The 24,013-nt window shown below is 47.0% G+C and overlaps 1 protein-coding gene across 3 annotated transcripts in view; it reads left to right on the forward strand.

Moving 5' to 3' along the window:
- The window catches only part of vps13c (vacuolar protein sorting 13 homolog C), a 104,666-nt gene that overhangs the window by 49,883 nt on the left and 30,770 nt on the right, over positions 1-24,013 (forward strand). For all 3 annotated transcript variants that reach the window (XM_034560899.1, XM_034560881.1, XM_034560890.1), the window contains 20 exons: positions 21-154; positions 308-464; positions 5,328-5,407; positions 5,726-5,785; positions 5,985-6,138; positions 6,252-6,371; positions 6,464-6,567; positions 11,466-11,633; positions 11,892-12,196; positions 12,437-12,584; positions 15,526-15,664; positions 15,786-15,907; positions 16,606-16,772; positions 16,998-17,251; positions 17,653-17,879; positions 18,345-18,437; positions 18,522-18,755; positions 18,834-18,965; positions 19,910-19,999; positions 20,736-20,891. In XM_034560899.1, the coding sequence (XP_034416790.1) occupies positions 21-154; positions 308-464; positions 5,328-5,407; positions 5,726-5,785; positions 5,985-6,138; positions 6,252-6,371; positions 6,464-6,567; positions 11,466-11,633; positions 11,892-12,196; positions 12,437-12,584; positions 15,526-15,664; positions 15,786-15,907; positions 16,606-16,772; positions 16,998-17,251; positions 17,653-17,879; positions 18,345-18,437; positions 18,522-18,755; positions 18,834-18,965; positions 19,910-19,999; positions 20,736-20,891 (3,044 nt within the window). The remainder of the gene's footprint in view (positions 1-20; positions 155-307; positions 465-5,327; positions 5,408-5,725; positions 5,786-5,984; positions 6,139-6,251; positions 6,372-6,463; positions 6,568-11,465; positions 11,634-11,891; positions 12,197-12,436; positions 12,585-15,525; positions 15,665-15,785; positions 15,908-16,605; positions 16,773-16,997; positions 17,252-17,652; positions 17,880-18,344; positions 18,438-18,521; positions 18,756-18,833; positions 18,966-19,909; positions 20,000-20,735; positions 20,892-24,013) is intronic.

The following is a 24,013-nucleotide window of genomic DNA, read 5'->3' on the forward strand; positions in this document are numbered from 1 at the left end:
AGACCAGTTTCCGTCCTCAGAGAAGGCGGAGCTTGCCGAGCAGCAGGTGGAGGTGGCGCCGTCACAGACACGGTCCGGTGGAGCGCCGGCCGCCACCAACGGAGGCGTGAATGAAAACACCGTCAACATCCTTTTGAACTTTGAAATCAAAGAGGTGCGAAGCTGTGGAGAGTCAACACGACCATGAAGCCACTTCTAAAGTCTGGAAACAACTGAATCCAACTCTGAATGATTCGTCCTGGTCAACTTTAACCTTCCGACATGGCGGCGTTCTTGTGATGGTTGTGTTTCCTTTCTGCTCCTCAAGGTTTTGCTGACCCTCAAGAAGCCCAGAGAGCAAGAGGAGTCACCGTTCCTGGTCTTCCATGTTGCTCACCTCGGCATCAACACCAAAGTCAGAAAGTACGACACGTGTGCCACAACATTTATCAACAAGATCACCATGAAGTGTCTGGAGTTCAAAGGTCAGAGCCTCTGGAGCAAGTGTTGTTATGGTGTTTTCTATGGTGTGTTTAAATAATGAACTTCAGTGTTTCTATGGTGAACCACAGCGTGTCCTCTAGTGAACCAGTGTGTGTCCTCTAGTGAACCACAGTGTGTCCTCTAGTGAACCACAGTGTGTCCTCTAGTGAACCACAGTGTGTCCTCTAGTGAACCACAACGTGTCCTCTAGTGAACCACAGTGTGTCCTCTAGTGAACCACAGCGTGTCCTCTAGTGAACCAGTGTGTGTCCTCTAGTGAACCACAGTGTGTCCTCTAGTGAACCACAGCGTGTCCTCTAGTGAACCACAGCGTGTCCTCTAGTGAACCACAGCGTGTCCTCTAGTGAACCACAGCGTGTCCTCTAGTGAACCACAACGTGTCCTCTAGTGAACCACTGGTGTCCTCTAGTGAACCACAGCGTGTCCTCTAGTGAACCACAGCGTGTCCTCTAGTGAACCACAACGTGTCCTCTAGTGAACCACAACGTGTCCTCTAGTGAACCACTGGTGTCCTCTAGTGAACCACAACGTGTCCTCTAGTGAACCACAACGTGTCCTCTAGTGAACCACTGGTGTCCTCTAGTGAACCACAACGTGTCCTCTAGTGAACCACAACGTGTCCTCTAGTGAACCACAACGTGTCCTCTAGTGAACCACAACGTGTCCTCTAGTGAACCACTGGTGTCCTCTAGTGAACCACAACGTGTCCTCTAGTGAACCACAACGTGTCCTCTAGTGAACCACAGCGTGTCCTCTAGTGAACCACAACGTGTCCTCTAGTGAACCACAGCGTGTCCTCTAGTGAACCACAGCGTGTCCTCTAGTGAACCACAGCGTGTCCTCTAGTGAACCACAACGTGTCCTCTAGTGAACCACAGCGTGTCCTCTAGTGAACCACAACGTGTCCTCTAGTGAACCACAGCGTGTCCTCTAGTGAACCACAACGTGTCCTCTAGTGAACCACAGCGTGTCCTCTAGTGAACCACAGTGTGTGTCCTCTAGTGAACCACAACGTGTCCTCTAGTGAACCACAGCGTGTCCTCTAGTGAACCACAGCGTGTCCTCTAGTGAACCACAGCGTGTCCTCTAGTGAACCACAACGTGTCCTCTAGTGAACCACAACGTGGCGTGTCCTCTAGTGAACCACAGTGTGTCCTCTAGTGAACCACAGCGTGTCCTCTAGTGAACCACAGCGTGTCCTCTAGTGAACCACTGGTGTCCTCTAGTGAACCACAACGTGTCCTCTAGTGAACCACTGGTGTCCTCTAGTGAACCACTGGTGTCTTCTAGTGAACCACAGCGTGTCCTCTAGTGAACCACAACGTGTCCTCTAGTGAACCAGTGTGTGTCCTCTAGTGAACCACAACGTGTCCTCTAGTGAACCACAACGTGTCCTCTAGTGAACCACAGCGTGTCCTCTAGTGAACCACAACGTGTCCTCTAGTGAACCACAGCGTGTCCTCTAGTGAACCACAACGTGTCCTCTAGTGAACCACAGCGTGTCCTCTAGTGAACCACAGCGTGTCCTCTAGTGAACCAGTGTGTGTCCTCTAGTGAACCACAACGTGTCCTCTAGTGAACCACAACGTGTCCTCTAGTGAACCACAGCGTGTCCTCTAGTGAACCACAGCGTGTCCTCTAGTGAACCACAACGTGTCCTCTAGTGAACCACAGCGTGTCCTCTAGTGAACCACAACGTGTCCTCTAGTGAACCACAGCGTGTCCTCTAGTGAACCACAGCGTGTCCTCTAGTGAACCAGTGTGTGTCCTCTAGTGAACCACAGTGTGTCCTCTAGTGAACCACTGGTGTCCTCTAGTGAACCACAGCGTGTCCTCTAGTGAACCACTGGTGTCCTCTAGTGAACCACAACGTGTCCTCTAGTGAACCACTGGTGTCCTCTAGTGAACCACAACGTGTCCTCTAGTGAACCACAACGTGTCCTCTAGTGAACCACAGCGTGTCCTCTAGTGAACCACAACGTGTCCTCTAGTGAACCACAGCGTGTCCTCTAGTGAACCACAACGTGTCCTCTAGTGAACCACAGCGTGTCCTCTAGTGAACCACAGCGTGTCCTCTAGTGAACCAGTGTGTGTCCTCTAGTGAACCACAGTGTGTGTCCTCTAGTGAACCACAGCGTGTCCTCTAGTGAACCACAACGTGTCCTCTAGTGAACCACAGCGTGTCCTCTAGTGAACCACAGCGTGTCCTCTAGTGAACCACAACGTGTCCTCTAGTGAACCACAACGTGTCCTCTAGTGAACCACAGCGTGTCCTCTAGTGAACCACAACGTGTCCTCTAGTGAACCACAGTGTGTCCTCTAGTGAACCACAGTGTGTCCTCTAGTGAACCAGTGTGTGTCCTCTAGTGAACCACAACGTGTCCTCTAGTGAACCACAACGTGTCCTCTAGTGAACCACAGCGTGTCCTCTAGTGAACCACAGCGTGTCCTCTAGTGAACCACAACGTGTCCTCTAGTGAACCACAGCGTGTCCTCTAGTGAACCACAGCGTGTCCTCTAGTGAACCAGTGTGTGTCCTCTAGTGAACCACAGCGTGTCCTCTAGTGAACCACAGTGTGTCCTCTAGTGAACCAGTGTGTGTCCTCTAGTGAACCAGTGTGTGTCCTCTAGTGAACCACAGTGTGTCCTCTAGTGAACCACAGCGTGTCCTCTAGTGAACCACAACGTGTCCTCTAGTGAACCACAACGTGTCCTCTAGTGAACCACAGCGTGTCCTCTAGTGAACCACAGCGTGTCCTCTAGTGAACCACAGTGTGTCCTCTAGTGAACCACAGCGTGTCCTCTAGTGAACCACAGCGTGTCCTCTAGTGAACCACAACGTGTCCTCTAGTGAACCACAGCGTGTCCTCTAGTGAACCACAGCGTGTCCTCTAGTGAACCAGTGTGTGTCCTCTAGTGAACCACAGTGTGTCCTCTAGTGAACCACTGGTGTCCTCTAGTGAACCACAGCGTGTCCTCTAGTGAACCACTGGTGTCCTCTAGTGAACCACAACGTGTCCTCTAGTGAACCACTGGTGTCCTCTAGTGAACCACAACGTGTCCTCTAGTGAACCACTGGTGTCCTCTAGTGAACCACTGGTGTCTTCTAGTGAACCACAGCGTGTCCTCTAGTGAACCACAACGTGTCCTCTAGTGAACCAGTGTGTGTCCTCTAGTGAACCACAACGTGTCCTCTAGTGAACCACAACGTGTCCTCTAGTGAACCACAGCGTGTCCTCTAGTGAACCACAACGTGTCCTCTAGTGAACCACAGCGTGTCCTCTAGTGAACCACAACGTGTCCTCTAGTGAACCACAGCGTGTCCTCTAGTGAACCACAACGTGTCCTCTAGTGAACCACAGCGTGTCCTCTAGTGAACCACAACGTGTCCTCTAGTGAACCACAGCGTGTCCTCTAGTGAACCACAGCGTGTCCTCTAGTGAACCAGTGTGTGTCCTCTAGTGAACCACAGTGTGTGTCCTCTAGTGAACCACAGCGTGTCCTCTAGTGAACCACAGTGTGTCCTCTAGTGAACCACAGCGTGTCCTCTAGTGAACCACAACGTGTCCTCTAGTGAACCACAGCGTGTCCTCTAGTGAACCACAGCGTGTCCTCTAGTGAACCACAACGTGTCCTCTAGTGAACCACAACGTGTCCTCTAGTGAACCACAGCGTGTCCTCTAGTGAACCACAGTGTGTCCTCTAGTGAACCAGTGTGTGTCCTCTAGTGAACCACAACGTGTCCTCTAGTGAACCACAACGTGTCCTCTAGTGAACCACAGCGTGTCCTCTAGTGAACCACAGCGTGTCCTCTAGTGAACCACAACGTGTCCTCTAGTGAACCACAGCGTGTCCTCTAGTGAACCAGTGTGTGTCCTCTAGTGAACCACAGCGTGTCCTCTAGTGAACCACAGTGTGTCCTCTATTGAACCACAACGTGTCCTCTAGTGAACCACAGCGTGTCCTCTAGTGAACCACAGCGTGTCCTCTAGTGAACCAGTGTGTGTCCTCTAGTGAACCACAGTGTGTCCTCTAGTGAACCAGTGTGTGTCCTCTAGTGAACCACAGTGTGTCCTCTAGTGAACCAGTGTGTGTCCTCTAGTGAACCACAGTGTGTCCTCTAGTGAACCACAGCGTGTCCTCTAGTGAACCACAACGTGTCCTCTAGTGAACCACTGGTGTCCTCTAGTGAACCACTGGTGTCCTCTAGTGAACCACAGCGTGTCCTCTAGTGAACCACAGCGTGTCCTCTAGTGAACCACAGCGTGTCCTCTATTGAACCACAACGTGTCCTCTAGTGAACCACAACGTGTCCTCTAGTGAACCAGTGTGTGTCCTCTAGTGAACCACAGCGTGTCCTCTAGTGAACCACAGCGTGTCCTCTAGTGAACCACAACGTGTCCTCTAGTGAACCACAACGTGTCCTCTAGTGAACCACAGCGTGTCCTCTAGTGAACCACAGTGTGTCCTCTAGTGAACCAGTGTGTGTCCTCTAGTGAACCAGTGTGTGTCCTCTAGTGAACCACAGCGTGTCCTCTAGTGAACCACAGCGTGTCCTCTAGTGAACCACAGCGTGTCCTCTAGTGAACCACAGCGTGTCCTCTAGTGAACCACAGCGTGTCCTCTAGTGAACCACAGCGTGTCCTCTAGTGAACCAGTGTGTGTCCTCTAGTGAACCACAGTGTGTCCTCTAGTGAACCACAGCGTGTCCTCTAGTGAACCACAACGTGTCCTCTAGTGAACCACAACGTGTCCTCTAGTGAACCACAGCGTGTCCTCTAGTGAACCACAGCGTGTCCTCTAGTGAACCAGTGTGTGATGTTGTAATTGTCGTCTCGTTTCAGACTCCAGTGGCGAGCCGCTGTGTCTCATCAGCTCTTCTGTGGAGTCTGGAGCCGAGCTGCTCAAAGTGCAGTATTTCAAGGTGAGCACTGACTCACATGTTCCCTGGTTACCTTGGGAGGTACATGGGTTCCCTGTCGTTAACATGTTAGTGTACTTTTCTACTTGAGAGTAAAGACAATAGAACATTTCTATGCAGGAGAGCGAGTACCGTTAGCGGTTAGCAGCAAAGCTAACAGCTGCTAACAGAGGTGATATAGAGTTCTGCAGGAACCAATCAGATTATTCCATTGTGTTCTGGATTCATACAGAAAACTAACTTCCAGATTTACTTCATCAAGATAATCTTCAATGAACTTTAACCACAGAATAAAAGCTCCGTTTGTTTGTCTTTCCTCAGGCGGACCGCTCGGGGCCCAACTTCTCCTCAGTCTACAAGAACACAGAGCAGATGATCAACGTGAGTCTCACACACACACACACACACACACACTGATAATCAGTTCATGTGATTGAAGCTTCATCTGATCATATCGTAATATTTTGTGTTTTTTGGGGCTCTTTATCAGTGACTTCAGTAACTTTATAGACCTGTAAAGTAATAATTGTCTCTCTCTCTCTGTGCCTCTCTCCTTCTATCTCTCGCTCTCTCTCCCCAGGTGACGTTCACCTCTCTCGACCTCATGCTCCACACTGAGGCTCTGCTGTCAGCCATCAACTTCCTGTCAGTGGCTCTTTTGTCCGGCAGCGTGGCATCTCCGGAGAGAGAGATCAGACCAAAGACGGAGGAGAAGACGGCATCTGCCAAGTCCAGTCAGTATAATACTATTGATAATATAATGTCTCCCCACTACTCCCCTTAAGTACGCACCTTGAAGTAGGCGAAGTTGTGCGAGTAACCTCCCCTCTGCTTCGTTTCCTGTCAGCCGCCCTGGTGTCACCTGCCGAAAGTGACATCATTGACCTGAAGGTGTTGATGACGCTAGGAGCCTTCAACGTTCTGGTGTGTGACCAGAGCTGCAACATGGCCGACATCAAGATCCAAGGTGCCGGATCACAGCTGTGTTTTTAGCTTTTGTTTGTCTGCTCTCATTAGTCTACTCAAACTCTGATTTACCCTGTTTGATGTGTCCTTCAGGTATTAATGGATCTTTGCTGATGCAAGGAACACAAACTCAGATATCCGCCCGCCTGAGAGATTTCATCGTCCTGAACGTGGACCCCAAAAGCATCCACAAGAAGGTCAGTCAGCTGCTGCTGTGGCGGATTCAAATACTATATTAATAGGTGCCTTTATAACCATGTTAATATGTATATGCTAGAAGTTTACTACGGTACATTATCAATAATCTCTATGTGGTCTTTACTCGCGTGAACACTACCTCATACTACACTAGACCTCATCAGACTTCCCTAGACTACCTCATACTGCTATAGACTACCTCATACCACCCTAGACTACCTCATACTACCCTAGACTACCTCATACTACCCTAGACTACCTCATACCACCCTAGACTACCTCATACCACCCTAGACTACCTCATACTACACTAGACTACCTTGTACTACCCTAGACTACCTCATACCACCCTAGACTACCTCATACTACACTAGACCTCATCAGACTTCCCTAGACTACCTCATACTGCTATAGACTACCTCATACCACCCTAGACTACCTCATACTACCCTAGACTACCTCATACTACCCTAGACTACCTTGTACTACCCTAGACTACCTTGTACTACCCTAGACTACCTCATACCACCCTAGACTACCTCATACTACACTAGACCTCATCAGACTTCCCTAGACTACCTCATACTGCTATAGACTACCTCATACTACCCTAGACTACCTCATACTACCCTAGACTACCTCATACCACCCTAGACTACCTCATACTACACTAGACCTCATCAGACTTCCCTAGACTACCTCATACTGCCATAGACTACCTCATACTACCCTAGACTACCTCATACTACCCTAGACTACCTCATACCACCCTAGACTACCTCATACTACCCTAGACTACCTCGTACTACCCTAGACTACCTCATACCACCCTAGACTACCTCATACTACACTAGACCTCATCAGACTTCCCTAGACTACCTCATACTGCTATAGACTACCTCATACTACCCTAGACTACCTCATACTACCCTAGACTACCTCGTACTACCCTAGACTACCTCATACCACCCTAGACTACCTCATACTACCCTAGACTACCTCATACCACCCTAGACTACCTCATACTACCCTAGACTACCTCATACCACCCTAGACTACCTCATACCACCCTAGACTACCTCATACTACCCTAGACTACCTCATACTACCCTGGACTACCTCATACCACCCTAGACTACCTCATACCACCCTGGACTACCTCATACTACCCTAGACTACCTCATACTACCCTAGACTACCTCATACCACCCTGGACTACCTCATACTACCCTAGACTACCTCATACCACCCTAGACTACCCAATACCACCCTTGACTACCTCATACCACCCTAGACTACCTCATACTACCCTAGACTACCTCATACTACCCTAGACTACCTCATACCACCCTGGACTACCTCATACCACCCTAGACTACCCCATACCACCCTTGACTACCTCATACCACCCTAGACTACCTCATACTACCCTAGACTACCTCATACTACCCTAGACTACCTTGTACCACCCTAGACTACCTCATACCACCCTGGACTACCTCATACTACCATAGACTCGCTCAGACTATCCTGGACACCCTCATACCACTCTAGACTACCTCATATCACCCTGGAATACCTAAGACGTCCCTAGACTACTTCATACTACCCTCGGAGTACCCTGGACTGCCTCATACCACCCTAGACTACCTCATACTACCCTAGACTACCTCATACCACCCTAGACTACCTCATACTACCCTAGACTACCTCATACTACCCTAGACTACCTCATACCACCCTGGACTACCTCATACTACCCTAGACTACCTCATACCACCCTAGACTACCCAATACCACCCTTGACTACCTCATACCACCCTAGACTACCTCATACTACCCTAGACTACCTCATACTACCCTAGACTACCTCATACCACCCTGGACTACCTCATACCACCCTAGACTACCCCATACCACCCTTGACTACCTCATACCACCCTAGACTACCTCATACTACCCTAGACTACCTCATACTACCCTAGACTACCTTGTACCACCCTAGACTACCTCATACCACCCTGGACTACCTCATACTACCATAGACTCGCTCAGACTATCCTGGACACCCTCATACCACTCTAGACTACCTCATATCACCCTGGAATACCTAAGACGTCCCTAGACTACTTCATACTACCCTCGGAGTACCCTGGACTGCCTCATACCACCCTAGACTACCTCATACTACCCTAGACTACCTCATACCACCCTAGACTACCTCATACCACCCTGGACTACCTCATACTACCCTAGACTACCTCATACCACCCTAGACTACCTCATACCACCCTGGACTACCTCATACTACCCTAGACTACCTCATACCACCCTGGACTACCTCATACTACCCTAGACTACCTCATACTACCCTAGACTACCTCATACCACCCTAGACTACCTCATACTACCCTAGACTACCTCATACCACCCTAGACTACCTCATACCACCCTAGACTACCTCATACTACCCTAGACTACCTCATACTACCCTGGACTACCTCATACCACCCTAGACTACCTCATACCACCCTGGACTACCTCATACTACCCTAGACTACCTCATACTACCCTAGACTACCTCATACCACCCTGGACTACCTCATACTACCCTAGACTACCTCATACCACCCTAGACTACCCAATACCACCCTTGACTACCTCATACCACCCTAGACTACCTCATACTACCCTAGACTACCTCATACTACCCTAGACTACCTCATACCACCCTGGACTACCTCATACCACCCTAGACTACCCCATACCACCCTTGACTACCTCATACCACCCTAGACTACCTCATACTACCCTAGACTACCTCATACTACCCTAGACTACCTCATACCACCCTAGACTACCTTGTACCACCCTAGACTACCTCATACCACCCTGGACTACCTCATACTACCATAGACTCGCTCAGACTATCCTGGACACCCTCATACCACTCTAGACTACCTCATATCACCCTGGAATACCTAAGACGTCCCTAGACTACTTCATACTACCCTCGGAGTACCCTGGACTGCCTCATACCACCCTAGACTACCTCATACTACCCTAGACTACCTCATACCACCCTAGACTACCTCATACCACCCTGGACTACCTCATACTACCCTAGACTACCTCATACCACCCTGGACTACCTCATACTACCCTAGACTACCTCATACCACCCTAGACTACCTCATACCACCCTGGACTACCTCATACTACCCTAGACTACCTCATACCACCCTAGACTACCCAATACCACCCTTGACTACCTCATACTACCATAGACTACCTCATACTACCCTAGACTACCTCATACTACCCTAGACTACCTCATACCACCCTGGACTACCTCATACCACCCTAGACTACCCCATACCACCCTTGACTACCTCATACCAACCTAGACTACCTCATACTACCCTAGACTACCTCATACTACCCTAGACTACCTCATACCACCCTAGACTACCTCGTACCACCCTAGACTACCTCGTACCACCCTAGACTACCTCATACCACCCTGGACTACCTCATACTACCATAGACTCGCTCAGACTATCCTGGACACCCTCATACCACTCTAGACTACCTCATATCACCCTGGAATACCTAAGACGTCCCTAGACTACTTCATACTACCCTCGGAGTACCCTGGACTGCCTCATACCACCCTGGACTACCTCATACTACCCTAGACTACCTCATACTACCCTAGACTACCTCATACTACCCTAGACTACCTCATACCACCCTAGACTACCTCATACCACCCTGGACTACCTCATACTACCCTAGACTACCTCATACCACCCTAGACTACCTCATACCACCCTGGACTACCTCATACTACCCTAGACTACCTCATACCACCCTAGACTACCCAATACCACCCTTGACTACCTCATACTACCATAGACTACCTCATACTACCCTAGACTACCTCATACTACCCTAGACTACCTCATACCACCCTGGACTACCTCATACCACCCTAGACTACCCCATACCACCCTTGACTACCTCATACCAACCTAGACTACCTCATACTACCCTAGACTACCTCATACTACCCTAGACTACCTCATACCACCCTAGACTACCTCGTACCACCCTAGACTACCTCGTACCACCCTAGACTACCTCATACCACCCTGGACTACCTCATACTACCATAGACTCGCTCAGACTATCCTGGACACCCTCATACCACTCTAGACTACCTCATATCACCCTGGAATACCTAAGACGTCCCTAGACTACTTCATACTACCCTCGGAGTACCCTGGACTGCCTCATACCACCCTGGACTACCTCATACTACCCTAGACTACCTCATACTACCCTAGACTACCTCATACTACCCTAGACTACCTCATACCACCCTAGACTACCTCATACCACCCTGGACTACCTCATACTACCCTAGACTACCTCATACCACCCTGGACTACCTCATACTACCCTAGACTACCTCATACTACCCTAGACTACCTCATACCACCCTAGACTACCTCATACCACCCTGGACTACCTCATACTACCCTAGACTACCTCATACCACCCTAGACTACCCCATACCACCCTTGACTACCTCATACTACCCTAGACTACCTCATACCACCCTAGACTACCTCATACTACCCTGGACTACCTCATACTACCCTAGACTACCTCATACTACCCTGGACTACCTCATACTACCATAGACTCGCTCAGACTATCCTGGACACCCTCATACCACTCTAGACTACCTCATATCACCCTGGAATACCTAAGACGTCCCTAGACTACTTCATACTACCCTCGGAGTACCCTGGACTGCCTCATAACATCCTGGACTACCTCAGACTACCCTGGACTCCTTCACTATATCTCTGATGTTTCTGTCCTCCAGGCGATCTCCATCATGGGTGATGAGGTGTTCAGCTTCAACATGAGTCTCACTCCGAACGCCACAGAGGGCGCCGGTTACACCGACACCTCCAAAACCGACGGCAAAGTCAAGCTGAACGTGGGCTGCATCCAGGTGGTTTACCTGCACAAGTTCATCATGTCTCTGCTGGTGAGTCTCACACCGTTGATAGAATTAACTTTTATGTTTGGTCCTCAACTCGTTTTACTTTTTACAGTTTAAAGATAACATGCATGACATTGTTGATATTCATTTAGTTTTTGGTGAATAAAGATATGTTTTAATATGGCAATCTTTTACATGTTTAATATAGTTTAGTTCTGGAGTCAATGCAAGTTTTCTTTCACAGAGATCCACTGTTTCCTCAACAAACTCATTTTTATTTACGTTTTATGTCTTTTTATTCAGAACTTTACCAACAACTTCCAGACGGCCAAAGAGGCGCTGAGCGCCGCCACGGCTCAGGCGGCGGCTCAGGCGGCGTCCAGCGTCCGTGACTTCGCCCAGAAGAGCTTCCGTCTGTCCATGGACATCAAGCTGAAGGCCCCTCTCATCATCATCCCCCAGTCCTCCAGCTCCCATGATGCACTTGTGATGGACCTGGGTCTGATCACGGTGGGGAACAGCTTCTCTTTGCTGCCTGTTGACGGCTGTCCGCTGCCGGCCGTCATCGACAACATGGACGTCGAGCTAACCCAACTCAAACTCTCCAGGTCAGTTAGTCGATTGAGATTCCGAGGATCCACTCCAGAAATGACAGAAAAACAACTTGAAACCAAAGACCGCATCACTTTGTCAGGACTAAAATGTAAATACGTTTCAATAGAAACTAGAAGAATTATTCGTCTCGTACATAAATACTGTATAAAAAACAAGAGAAGGAATTAAACATTCTGGTGGAGAAATAATACTTAATTACTCAATAAGTATTTTAAACTCTGATTATCTGTTAGGACCTGTATGGATCCGGCGTCGGGTCGACCCACCACCGAGCTGCTGGAACCAGTGAACTTGCACCTGAATGTAAAGAGGAACCTGGCAGCTTCCTGGTACAAGAAGATGGTTGCCGTGGAGGTCAATGGAGATCTAAAGCCAATGAAGGTAGGAGGAGATGCAGGAGGAGGAGAAGGAAACCTTCAGCTCAGCTCGTTCTGAGAGGTAGCAGTACTTATGGTGGTTTTAAGTTAAAATTACATGTCAGATTTGGCAACTCATTCTTTGGTTTTATCAGTTTTTATGTGCAGCAGAATATTAAACCATACGTTTCTGGTAATAACTTTTAAAAAGTGTCCAGCACCATTGTCTCTCAATAGATTAAAGAAAATCACCTTTAATTAATGTATTAACAAAGAGCAAAGCAGACATGACTATTATGATACCATACATATTGAGCCTCATTTTTAGAAAGTGATCATGAAAACAACTTCATTACCATCCCATCATGTTATCATACAATGGAAGTGTTGTTCACTGCTCCAGTAAATAGGATGGGCCTGAGATACCACTCAGCTACGAGACAGAAAGCAAACGTTACACTAGCATTAAGCTAACTTTATGGTAGCATTAAGCTAATGTTATACTAGCATTAAGCTAACTTTATGGTAGCATTAGGATAATGTTATACTAGCATTAAGCTAACGTTATGTGGGGTAATAGGGTACTATAAGGGCCTTAAGATATTACGGTTTCTGACCATTCAGGGCTCTGTTGGTGTAGACTGCCTGTTCTGCAGAGTGACTATTTGTAACTCCTCTGTTCCAGTTGACACATGTGCCACCAAAGGTACTCATTGTCTTCCTGTAGTGCCGAGGTGCCGTTCTAGCTGTTGACCTTTTCCACTTGTGAATTTGTGTCTGTAATTAGAGAGAGCCCCTCCCCCTCACGCTGTGTGTCATCACATGCACTGTATATGGTAGTGTAGGTAATGGGGTCTTTGGTAGTGTCTGTAACGAGGTCTATGGTAGTGTCTGTAACGAGGTCTATGGTAGTGTCTGTAACGAGGTCTATGGTAGTGTCTGTAACGGGGTCTATGGTAGTGTCTGTAACAAGGTCTATGGTAGTGTCTGTAACGAGGTCTATGGTAGTGTAGGTAACGGGGTCTTTGGTAGTGTCTGTAACGAGGTCTATGGTAGTGTAGGTAACGGGGTCTATGGTAGTGTCTGTAACGGGGTCTATGGTAGTGTAGGTAATGGGGTCTATGGTAGTGTCTGTAACGAGGTCTATGGTAGTGTCTGTAACGAGGTCTATGGTAGTGTCTGTAACGGGGTCTATGGTAGTGTAGGTAATGGGGTCTTTGGTAGTGTCTGTAACGAGGTCTATGGTAGTGTAGGTAACGGGGTCTTTGGTAGTGTCTGTAACGGGGTCTATGGTAGTGTCTGTAATAGGGTCTATGGTAGTGTAGGTAATGGGGTCTTTGGTAGTGTCTGTAATAGGGTCTTTGGTAGTGTCTGTAACGAGGTCTATGGTAGTGTAGGTAACGGGGTCTTTGGTAGTGTCTGTAACGAGGTCTATGGTAGTGTCTGTAATAGGGTCTTTGGTAGTGTCTGTAACGAGGTCTATGGTAGTGTCTGTAATAGGGTCTTTGGTAGTGTCTGTAACGAGGTCTATGGTAGTGTCTGTAACGAGGTCTATGGTAGTGTCTGTAATGGGGTCTTTGGTAGTGTCTGTAACGGGGTCTTTGGTAGTGTCTGTAACGAGGTCTATGGTAGTGTCTGTAACGAGGTCTATGATAGTGTCTGTAACGAGGTCTATGGTAGTGTCTGTAACGAGGTCTATGGTAGTGTCTGTAACGAGGTCTATGGTAGTGTCTGTAACGAGGTCTATGGTAGTGTCTGTAATGGGGTCTATGGTTGTGTCTGTAACGAGGTCTATGGTAGTGTCTGTAACGAGGTCTATGATAGTGTCTGTAACGAGGTCTATGGTAGTGTCTGTAACGAGGTCTATGGTAGTGTCTGTAACGAGGTCTATGGTAGTGTCTGTAACGGGGTCTATGATAGTGTCTGTAACGAGGTCTATGGTAGTGTCTGTAACGAGGTCTATGGTAGTGTCTGTAACGAGGTCTATGATAGTGTCTGTAACGAGGTCTATGGTAGTGTCTGTAACGGGGTCTTTGGTAGTGTCTGTAACGAGGTCTATGGTAGTGTCTGTAACGGGGTCTATGGTAGTGTCTGTAACGGGGTCTATGGTAGTGTCTGTAACGAGGTCTATGGTAGTGTCTGTAACGAGGTCTATGGTAGTGTCTGTAACAGGGTCTTTGGTAGTGTCTGTAACGAGGTCTATGGTAGTGTCTGTAACGGGGTCTATGGTAGTGTCTGTAACGAGGTCTATGATAGTGTCTGTAACGGGGTCTATGGTAGTGTCTGTAACGGGGTCTATGGTAGTGTCTGTAACGAGGTCTATGGTAGTGTCTGTAACGGGGTCTATGGTAGTGTCTGTAACGAGGTCTATGGTAGTGTCTGTAACAGGGTCTTTGGTAGTGTCTGTAACGAGGTCTATGGTAGTGTCTGTAATGAGGTCTATGGTAGTGTCTGTAACGAGGTTTATGGTAGTGTCTGTAACAGGGTCTTTGGTAGTGTCTGTAACGGGGTCTATGGTAGTGTCTGTAACGAGGTCTATGGTAGTGTCTGTAACGAGGTCTATGGTAGTGTCTGTAACGGGGTCTATGGTAGTGTCTGTAACGGGGTCTATGGTAGTGTCTGTAACGAGGTCTATGGTAGTGTCTGTAACGGGGTCTATGGTAGTGTCTGTAACGGGGTCTATGGTAGTGTCTGTAACGAGGTCTATGGTAGTGTCTGTAACAGGGTCTTTGGTAGTGTCTGTAACGAGGTCTATGGTAGTGTCTGTAACGAGGTCTATGGTAGTGTCTGTAACGAGGTCTATGATAGTGTCTGTAACGAGGTCTATGGTAGTGTCTGTAACGAGGTCTATGGTAGTGTCTGTAATGAGGTCTATGGTAGTGTCTGTAACGAGGTCTATGGTAGTGTCTGTAATGAGGTCTATGGTAGTGTCTGTAACGGGGTCTTTGTCTGTGCTCGTCCTGCAGGTAGAACTAAGTCAGGACGACCTGAAGGTACTGCTGAGGATCTTGATGGAGAATCTGGGAGAGGCCAGCAGTTTAGAGCCCACCGCCCTGAGACAGGAGGCCAGTCTGCAGCTCCCAGCAGCCGGAGGCCCCCGAGCAGGTCTCTCTATTAATGAACATGTTCACATATGTGAAGATAGCCTCGTTGATATTAGATTCTCAGCTGTTTAAAGGCGTCTATATTAGCTTCTGTGTTCTTAATCGGTCTTTTCTGACTTCAGGTGATCTTGGAAAACCATTTTTAAGCAGTGATGAAGAGGAGGAGGAAGCTCTGGAGACCCTGAAGTTTAACTTCAACATTGAGTCTCTTGGTCTGGTTCTGTACAGAAACGACCCCAAACAGGTCAGTCACTACATGAAGACCTCTGCATTAGGTGATGTTGGGGTTCTGGAAGGTTATGTGTGTGTTTCTTCCTGATGCACCAACAAGCCATCAAGCTAGCAGCTTTTTAACATTGATTTGATTTTGGAAATGTGAGCTTGTTAGTTGTTAATAACTCTGCTATAATGTCCAACAATGTACTTTTAATGGCTTTTATTAACATGGTTGACTCATTTGTCTTTTAAACAAGAATGCTATTATTCTCTATATTAACATTATTTTCCAGATTCACTGAGTTTGTGTCTGATAACTTGAGGGACTGTAAATATCATGTATACTAAATACTATCAAATACTTTTTTTTGTTCACAGACTGAGATACATAAATGATCAGCCACATAATTGATTTGATGCATAATACAGCAGTGATGCCCCTAGTGGAATAATGGGAAATAGCATGTGGAATCAAATGGAATCCAAAATGTTGGTTTTAACGGGACAATTGTCCTCAAGAGTCTGAATGTCGGCACAGTTGATTATATATACAGTATATATACTTATTTTAGAAGCTGATATTTAACTTAACCGATATTCACCATTTCATTTTAGACTTTTAAAACAAAATTGGAAGGTAGATCATTTCCTCCAGCTAATAGCTGGTTTGGGATCAGCGCTCTGGCGGGTGGATCTGGTGTCTGATTGTGTTCCGGTTCCTTGCAGCCCTCAGACCTCAAGCGGCAGCAGAACCTCAGACTGGGCGAGTTCGCCCTCCACCTGCTGAAAGCTTCAGGGAAGCTCCTGAGCAACGGCAGCATGGAGGTGACTACAGTCCTCAGCGCCTGCACGCTGGACGACCTGCGGACGGGCATGGAGAGAGTGACCTCAAGGTAAGTCACATGACCTCTGGTTTCTGTCCGTGTGTCGACGATGCGTCAAACTGGACAGGCCAGTTACCACCATTCAAACTATGAAATCAGCGTCATTGCCTTAGCTGTTTCCTATAATAGAAAATCCATGTGGTTTGCATTGACACACGTAAACCTTTGGCAGTTATTAATCATATTGTTCCTCATTCCCTGAGCCCTCTGTGGTAACTCACCTCTTGGCTGCAGGATGGTCGGCCGGAGGGACGAGGAGAGCCCCGAGGCGATGATCGAGGTGGCGTATCGGCAGAGCGCTGGACAGCGGGAGGTGGTGGCCGTCCTGCAGAAGCTCTACCTGTGTGCCAGTGTGGAGTTCCTGATGGCCGTCGCAGATTTCTTCTTGAAGGCTTTGCCGCAGAGTTCGGCTCCGACCGCTACGTCTGCGCCGTGCGACAGACTGCCGCTGAGACAGACCACCGGGCCACGACTAGACGCCAAGACCGGTAAGACCGACAGACCCGATGAAACCGCCGATAACAAGATGAGTAAACGTAGATCGTGGCAGTGGACACAAAGTTGTTAAAAGCCTCAAAGTTCCATTGCTATCAAAGACCCAGACTGAGAGCAGTGAGATATTTCAGCCTGGTCCTCCATAACCCAAATCCTGTTTTCCATCCTTTTGTTGTCCTGTCACACGAGTGTCGACAGGACATGGAGACATTGACAAAGAGTTGTGTGTCATCTGCATAGCAGCAGATACCAGAAAGGACACCGACTCTCAGAAAGAGTGTTGTATGTTATTCCAGCCTCTCAACAAGGAGATATACTTTATTATTTATGACAACAAATTAAAGAGAAAGTGAAACCCATAGTATAATCTGAAATCTGCTCATCTTCTCTGCAGCCTCCATGGTTAGGACTCGTCTGCGCGTGGTGGTGGTGGACCCGGAGGTGGTGTTCGTGGCCAGCCTGATGAAGGCCGACGCCCCCGCACTCGTGGCCTCATTTCAGTGCGACTTCAGCTTGCAGGCCGAGGAGGACGGGACCCAGAACACGAGAGCCAACCTCAGGGAGCTGAAGGTCCTCGCGTGCCCCTTCATCCGAAACAAGGAGGACAAAGCCGTGACAATGGTGAGATCCCAGGGACACGTGTGGGGTCACAGAAGGTCATACATCAGGAGGTAACTTTTTAACCTGGACCTATTTGACGGGAAGGAATTCTATTGCAGTCGGTTTAGTGTCTGCAGCGTTCTGCCTCACTACTGGACCAACATACCAAAGTTATCCTTTAAACGTTATCCTCTATCCACGATGACTCACAAAGGGACCATTTATTCTCTTCTTTAAATTATTCAAGTTTTCATAAATAGCATGCAAAATATATTGTGCAGGAGAAATGTTATTGTTTGCTGTGTGTACATTCTGGTCCGGCCTTCACTCATCCTGCTGGTGTGTGATTTAAGTCGCTTTGGATTAAAGCGTCAGCGAAATGTAATGATTCAGCTGAAACACTCTTCACTGACCTACAGGTGGCGCCAGCAACACGTCTTCACCTGAAGCTGCTCTCTGACTCACGACTCTGACTCTGTCCAATAGGTGTTGAGACCCTGCTCTGTGGCCTTGGATGCCAAAAGCCACCCGAACCAACCCCTGAGCGGCTGTGTGACGGTGGAGGAAGTCATTGTCAAGGTACATCTTCCTTCAGGCCAGCGGTCTGTGACGTCATCGTGTCCACAGGAACTGTCAGTGAACTCGCCGTCTTTCGTCCCGCAGATCTCTCCGTTCATCCTCAACACGGTGCAGACCATAACAACCGCCATGACAGCGGAGCAGAGCAGCGAACAGAGTCGGGAGTCAAAGACTGAATTCAGCGACCTCTGGTCAGCCATGAACGTCTACAGCTGCAACTACTGGTTCCTGGGAGTGGACCAGGCCACCGAGGTCACCGAGAGCTTCAAAGAGCAGGACGGGCGCCAAGAGGGCGAGAGCTTTACTGCGGAGGTCAAGGTACCACGACGGCTTCGTTCTGAAACTTTACAAGAGCAGATCTGTTTCCTGTTGACAAGGTTCTGTTTCGCCCGACAGGTGGTCCAGGTTACTCTGGAGTCCGGTGTGGGACATCGGACTGTCCCTCTGCTGCTGACCGAGTCCTCCTTCAATGGATCGGCCAAAAACTGGTCGTCTCTGCTGCAGCTCAGAGCAAATATGACACTGGAGGTGAGACCTGATCCTTTATACTTGGACCTGTCCTTCACACCTGAACCTGTTCTTCACACCTGAACCTGTCCTTCACATCTGAACCTGTCCTTCACATCTGAACCTGTCCTTCACACCTGAACCTGTTCTTCACACCTGAACCTGTCCTTCACACCTGAACCTGTCCTTCACACCTGAACCTGTCCTTCACACCTGAACCTGTTCTTCACACCTGAACCTGTTCTTCACACCTGAACCTGTCCTTCACACCTGAACCTGTTCTTCACACCTGAACCTGTTCTTCACATCTGAACCTGTTCTTCACACCTGAACCTGTTCTTCACACCTGAACCTGTTCTTCACACCTGAACCTGTCCTTCACATCTGAACCTGTCCTTCACACCTGAACCTGTCCTTCACACCTGAACCTGTCCTTCACATCTGAACCTGTTCTTCACACCTGAACCTGTTCTTCACATCTGAACCTGTCCTTCACACCTGAACCTGTTCTTCACACCTGAACCTGTCCTTCACACCTGAACCTGTCCTTCACATCTGAACCTGTCCTTCACATGTCCTTCACATCTGAACCTGTCCTTCACATCTGAACCTGTCCTTCACATCTGAACCTGTCCTTCACACCTGAACCTGTCCTTCACACCTGAACCTGTTCTTCACACCTGAACCTGTTCTTCACACCTGAACCTGTTCTTCACATCTGAACCTGTTCTTCACACCTGAACCTGTTCTTCACATCTGAACCTGTCCTTCACACCTGAACCTGTCCTTCACATCTGAACCTGTCCTTCACACCTTCTGCCTTTACATTTGTGGAACTTGATATTTGCTTCTAGATATTTCCATAACTTTATAGTTCCTGCAGCTGCTGACTGGAAGATCAAACACTCATTAAGATGTTGTATCATGTATGATGTAATATGTTGACACCTGTCATGTGTCTGCAGGTGAACTACTTTAATGAGGTCCATGCCGTGTGGGAGCCTCTGGTCGAACGGGTCGACAGCGGCAAACGTAGATGGAACCTGGAGCTTGAGGTAAATCTGCAGGAGTTTATTTATACACACGGAGAACACAAACTTAGAACACAGGACGGAAACATTTCCCAAAATGCAACAGGTGTCCCATAAGACGAAGCATACAGACAACTCCAACACAAGTTCAGCCCGCTGCAGAACAAGGTTAGGTATAGGTGTAGGTTTCAGACCTTCTACACTCCCCCTATGAGAGGTTCTTCAGAGAGCTTGTCTATACAGGACCCTTTCAGGAAGTTCTATAAAGAACCGTATTACCTTTTTAAGGGTGCTAACAAGAACCCATCCATGGGGGTTCTACTGACAACCTTTTATATTCCAAGGCTTTCAACTAGAACCCTGAAGTACTCGGGCGGATGTGATGCAGCTCAACCCACAATCATCGTGGCTTTTGGGCTTGTTTGTCCTGCATCTAGGAGGGTTCCCCTAAGAACTTCTAGAGCGGGTTCTTTCAATGAAAAAGGTTAATAGAACCATTCGACTTTCAAAGAGCCCTTCAGATGCAAATGGTTCTTGGTAGAACCTCAGCCCTTGAGGAAGAACCCATTTGGAACCCTTATTTCTAAGAATGTAGTGACTTGTTATGAAACCAAAGAGTTTTACACAACAATGTTGTTTCGGGTTAGGGGTTCTTCACACTGACGAACCTACTCACAGAGGTGGATTCTGCCTCTTTACTCTGTACTGGAGGACGAATCATGTGCTGAGCAACCTGTCATTGTTGTGTTGGTTCCTGCAGATGAAGAACAACCCGCTCCAGGACAAGAGTCCCGTTCACGGAGACGACTTTGTCATTCTGCCTGAACCTCGCACAGCCATCAACATCTGCTCCAACGACACCATGAACATCACCGTCTCCCAGTGCAGCCTCAACGTCTTCTATAACCTCGCCAAGGTACAGCACATAACATGTTCTATAACCTCACCAAGGTACAGCACATAACATGTTCTATAACCTCACCACGGTGCATCATAACATGTTCTATAACCTCACCACGGTGCATCATAACATGTTCTATAACCTCATCAAGGTACATCATAACATGTTCTATAACCTCACCACGGTGCATCATAACATGTTCTATAACCTCACCAAGGTACATCATAACATGTTCTATAACCTCACCAAGGTACATCATAACATGTTCTATAACCTCACCACGGTACATCATAACATGTTCTATAACCTCACCAAGGTACATCATAACATGTTCTATAACCTCACCACGGTGCATCATAACATGTTCTATAACCTCACCAAGGTACATCATAACATGTTCTATAACCTCACCAAGGTACATCATAACATGTTCTATAACCTCACCACGGTGCATCATAACATGTTCTATAACCTCACCAAGGTACAGCACATAACATGTTCTATAACCTCACCACGGTGCATCATAACATGTTCTATAACCTCACCACGGTGCATCATAACATGTTCTATAACCTCGCCAAGGTACAGCACATAACATGTTCTATAACCTCGCCACGGTGCATCATAACATGTTCTATAACCTCACCACGGTGCATCATAACATGTTCTATAACCTCACCAAGGTACAGCACATAACATGTTCTATAACCTCACCACGGTGCATCATAACATGTTCTATAACCTCACCACGGTGCATCATAACATGTTCTATAACCTCGCCAAGGTACAGCACATAACATGTTCTATAACCTCGCCAAGGTACAGCACATAACATGTTCTATAACCTCGCCAAGGTACAGCACATAACATGTTCTATAACCTCACCACGGTGCATCATAACATGTTCTATAACCTCACCACGGTGCATCATAACATGTTCTATAACCTCGCCAAGGTACAGCACATAACATGTTCTATAACCTCGCCAAGGTACAGCACATAACATGTTCTATAACCTCGCCAAGGTACAGCACATAACATGTTCTATAACCTCACCACGGTGCATCATAACATGTTCTATAACCTCACCACGGTGCATCATAACATGTTCTATAACCTCACCACGGTGCATCATAACATGTTCTATAACCTCACCAAGGTACATCATAACATGTTCTATAACCTCACCAAGGTACATCATAACATGTTCTATAACCTCACCAAGGTACAATACATAACATGTTCTATAACCTCACCAAGGTACATCATAACATGTTCTATAACCTCACCAAGGTACAACACATAACATGTTCTATAACCTCATCAAGGTACAACACATAACATGTTCTATAACCTCACCACGGTACATCATAACATGTTCTATAACCTCACCAAGGTACATCATAACATGTTCTATAACCTCACCAAGGTACATCATAACATGTTCTATAACCTCACCAAGGTACAGCACATAACATGTTCTATAACCTCACCAAGGTACATCATAACATGTTCTATAACCTCACCACGGTACATCATAACATGTTCTATAACCTCACCACGGTACATCATAACATGTTCTATAACCTCACCAAGGTACATCATAACATGTTCTATAACCTCACCACGGTGCATCATAACATGTTCTATAACCTCACCACGGTACATCATAACATGTTCTATAACCTCACCACGGTACATCATAACATGTTCTATAACCTCACCAAGGTACATCATAACATGTTCTATAACCTCACCAAGGTACATCATAACATGTTCTATAACCTCATCAAGGTACATCATAACATGTTCTATAACCTCATCAAGGTACATCATAACATGTTCTATAACCTCATCAAGGTACATCATAACATGTTCTATAACCTCACCACGGTACATCATAACATGTTCTATAACCTCACCACGGTGCATCATAACATGTTCTATAACCTCACCATGGTACATCATAACATGTTCTATAACCTCACCACGGTGCATCATAACATGTTCTTTAACCTCACCAAGGTACATCATAACATGTTCTATAACCTCACCACGGTACATCATAACATGTTCTATAACCTCACCAAGGTACAGCACATAACATGTTCTATAACCTCACCACGGTACATCATAACATGTTCTATAACCTCACCACGGTGCATCATAACATGTTCTATAACCTCACCACGGTACATCATAACATGTTCTATAACCTCACCACGGTACATCATAACATGTTCTATAACCTCACCAAGGTACATCATAACATGTTCTATAACCTCACCACGGTACATCATAACATGTTCTATAACCTCACCAAGGTACAACACATAACATGTTCTATAACCTCACCAAGGTACAACACATAACATGTTCTATAACCTCACCAAGGTACAACACATAACATGTTCTATAACCTCACCACGGTACATCATAACATGTTCTATAACCTCACCAAGGTACATCATAACATGTTCTATAACCTCACCACGGTACATCATAACATGTTCTATAACCTCACCACGGTACATCATAACATGTTCTATAACCTCACCACGGTACATCATAACATGTTCTATAACCTCACCACGGTACATCATAACATGTTCTATAACCTCACCACGGTACATCATAACATGTTCTATAACCTCACCAAGGTACAACACATAACATGTTCTATAACCTCACCACGGTACATCATAACATGTTCTATAACCTCACCAAGGTACATCATAACATGTTCTATAACCTCACCACGGTGCATCATAACATGTTCTATAACCTCACCAAGGTACATCATAACATGTTCTATAACCTCACCACGGTACATCATAACATGTTCTATAACCTCACCAAGGTACAACACATAACATGTTCTATAACCTCACCACGGTGCATCATAACATGTTCTATAACCTCACCACGGTACATCATAACATGTTCTATAACCTCACCAAGGTACATCATAACATGTTCTATAACCTCACCACGGTGCATCATAACATGTTCTATAACCTCACCACGGTGCATCATAACATGTTCTATAACCTCACCAAGGTACATCATAACATGTTCTATAACCTCACCAAGGTACATCATAACATGTTCTATAACCTCACCAAGGTGCATCATAA

Source organism: Cyclopterus lumpus, chromosome 3 (assembly GCF_009769545.1).
Source record: "Cyclopterus lumpus isolate fCycLum1 chromosome 3, fCycLum1.pri, whole genome shotgun sequence".
In the NCBI taxonomy this organism is placed as follows: domain Eukaryota; kingdom Metazoa; phylum Chordata; class Actinopteri; order Perciformes; family Cyclopteridae; genus Cyclopterus; species Cyclopterus lumpus.